This window comes from Primulina tabacum, chromosome 13, assembly GCF_025594145.1.
Source record: "Primulina tabacum isolate GXHZ01 chromosome 13, ASM2559414v2, whole genome shotgun sequence".
Taxonomy (NCBI): Eukaryota; Viridiplantae; Streptophyta; class Magnoliopsida; order Lamiales; family Gesneriaceae; genus Primulina; species Primulina tabacum.
Window position 1 is genome coordinate 28,562,227 of NC_134562.1, and position 2,123 is coordinate 28,564,349.

A 2,123-nucleotide genomic window follows, 5' to 3' on the forward strand; every position below is an offset into this window, starting at 1 on the left:
ATTTTTGTTAAACCATCAAAACTAAATTGATCTAACAATAATAATTACAATTTAATAATCGTTATTATTTAATAAAAATTATAATTATAATAACCATAAATAATAATTATGATAATAATACCAAATAATTATCATTCCATTCTGATTTTCATTCCATTCCAAAATTAATACATTCTAACCTTATTCCATTCCATCATATCCCACCATGTTCTTATAATATGTTATGTATAATAAATCTAGCTGGTGACATAAAATGTAAATTAGGTCAAACATCATTTTCTTGTGAAAAAATTATAATTTTAGTACTTGAGTTAGTTTGTTTTGAATTTTAATCGTCCAGTAACTTAGATTTTTTTATTTTGGTCATTTTTTCTGCTAAAAGTCACTAAACTCACCAAATATTATGCATTTAATATTGATGCTCTCTTAGTCGAAAATAAACTTATATTACACAAAGTAAAATAAATCTAAATAAAAACAAAAAGAAAAATAAATATTTCAAAATATATTAGAGAAAAAAGTTTTTTTTTTATTTACTTTTGCTTATATAAATTTTATTATGTGTATAATATTGACTTTATTTATATGGATTCATTATAAATTAAAATTGCAATTTTTCGGTGATTAAATATTACCGGGTAGGAACAACAAACAAGCAAAATTTGATTTCTCCTACGAAGCAATTCATGTCCATCTTCTTATTAAATGCCACAACTTGCTTATCCTGTAAACTTCTTCGAATTATTCTAACCAATCAATCAATTATTAAATTCATCGAAATATACACTAATTTCAAGAACTCCACTTGCCATTTTTCTATTGCCACTGATTCAATCAAACATATACAAAACAAAAGAATATGAAACACCCATACCGAATCATCCCTACATCAGCAAAACCCAATCAGCAAGTCCAGTCAACGTTAGTGTTTTACAGATGAATTCGAATTCGAATTTGAATCAAGCCGAGTCGCGAGGCTATTAGGACACAGAAGCAAGGCCAAGATAATCTGCGGCTGATCTTCCAAGCACATTAGCGAACTCACTAAAACTGATAACCCCGTCGCCGTTGGTGTCGGCGCCTCGCATCATGGTACTCAGTTCCTTGTACGTCAGAGGATGTCCCAACTTCGCCATCTGCCCCGCCAACTCCGCCGCCGTTATGTAGCCACTTCCGTCGCGGTCGAACGACCGGAAAACCTCCATGAGCTGATCTTGGTTGATCAAGAGCTCTTCGTTCATGTCAGGCAGAAGGGTTTCCACCAGCTCGTCGAATTCGATCGAGCCATTGCCATTAGCATCCATGTTGGCTAAAATGGCATGGATTTGATCGCCGGTAGGCTTCAGGCCGAGGGAGCGGAGGAGGGCCGCCAGCTCCAGGTGCGTGAGGCTACCATCCCGATCCATGTCGAACCGGTTGAAGATATCTTTCAGCTGTTTGAGCTGATCGGATTGGATCTTGGACAGCATTTCGGTGATGGGATTTGGGAGAAAGATGAAACGAAAAATGGATTTGTTGATGTTGGCTCAAAATCTTGGATTTTTGGGGAGTTTAATGTTGTGGGGTTGGTGTTTGTATTTATCGTTGGATGAATGCATTGTGATCTCATCCAGAAAGCGCGTTATATGACGAGGGGGAAAGAACCGATTGAGTGAGTGACGGTGTCAAAAGATAATATTCCAAATTTTATATTATTTTTTAATAATAATAATAATGGTAGTGGTGGAAATAATTATATTTTATTCTTTTCATTGTTTGGATATGATGAAAATTTTTTCATACAAGTTAATTTTCCAACCTGATTCGATTTAAAAAAAATTATTTTTTTATGTTAAAAATATTAATTTTCACTTTAAATATAAATCAGATTAATTCATCTCATAACAAAAAATATACGAGATTATCTCAAAAAAATTATACTTTTTAAAAAATGAAACTGCTTTAATTAAATTAGGTCAATTAAAAGGTTTCATATACAAAGGAATAGGTGTCTGAAAGATCAAATCACATCTAAGACTGAATTTCTTCTAGCAAAGTTCATGCATGCACCACGAGATTGGTCAATCAAAGGCAATACCGTTAGATTTAAAAAAAAAAAATTGATGGTAGTTTATAATAAAAGG

At 32.7% G+C, this 2,123-nt stretch overlaps 1 protein-coding gene across 1 annotated transcript; it reads right to left on the reverse strand.

Moving 5' to 3' along the window:
* Positions 1-640: 640 nt before the first annotated feature.
* LOC142522521 (putative calcium-binding protein CML15) lies at positions 641-1,662 on the reverse strand. Its single transcript, XM_075625960.1, has one exon. It carries the CDS (start codon positions 1,467-1,469, stop codon positions 981-983), a length of 489 nt encoding a protein of 162 aa, XP_075482075.1. The 5' UTR covers positions 1,470-1,662; the 3' UTR covers positions 641-980.
* Between the last annotated feature and the right edge of the window lie 461 nt (positions 1,663-2,123).

Excerpts from the sequence above, each read along its gene's own strand:
- LOC142522521 (XM_075625960.1), bottom strand. The coding sequence starts at position 1,469 with ATGCTGTCCAAGATCCAATCCGATCAGCTCAAACAGCTGAAAGATATC.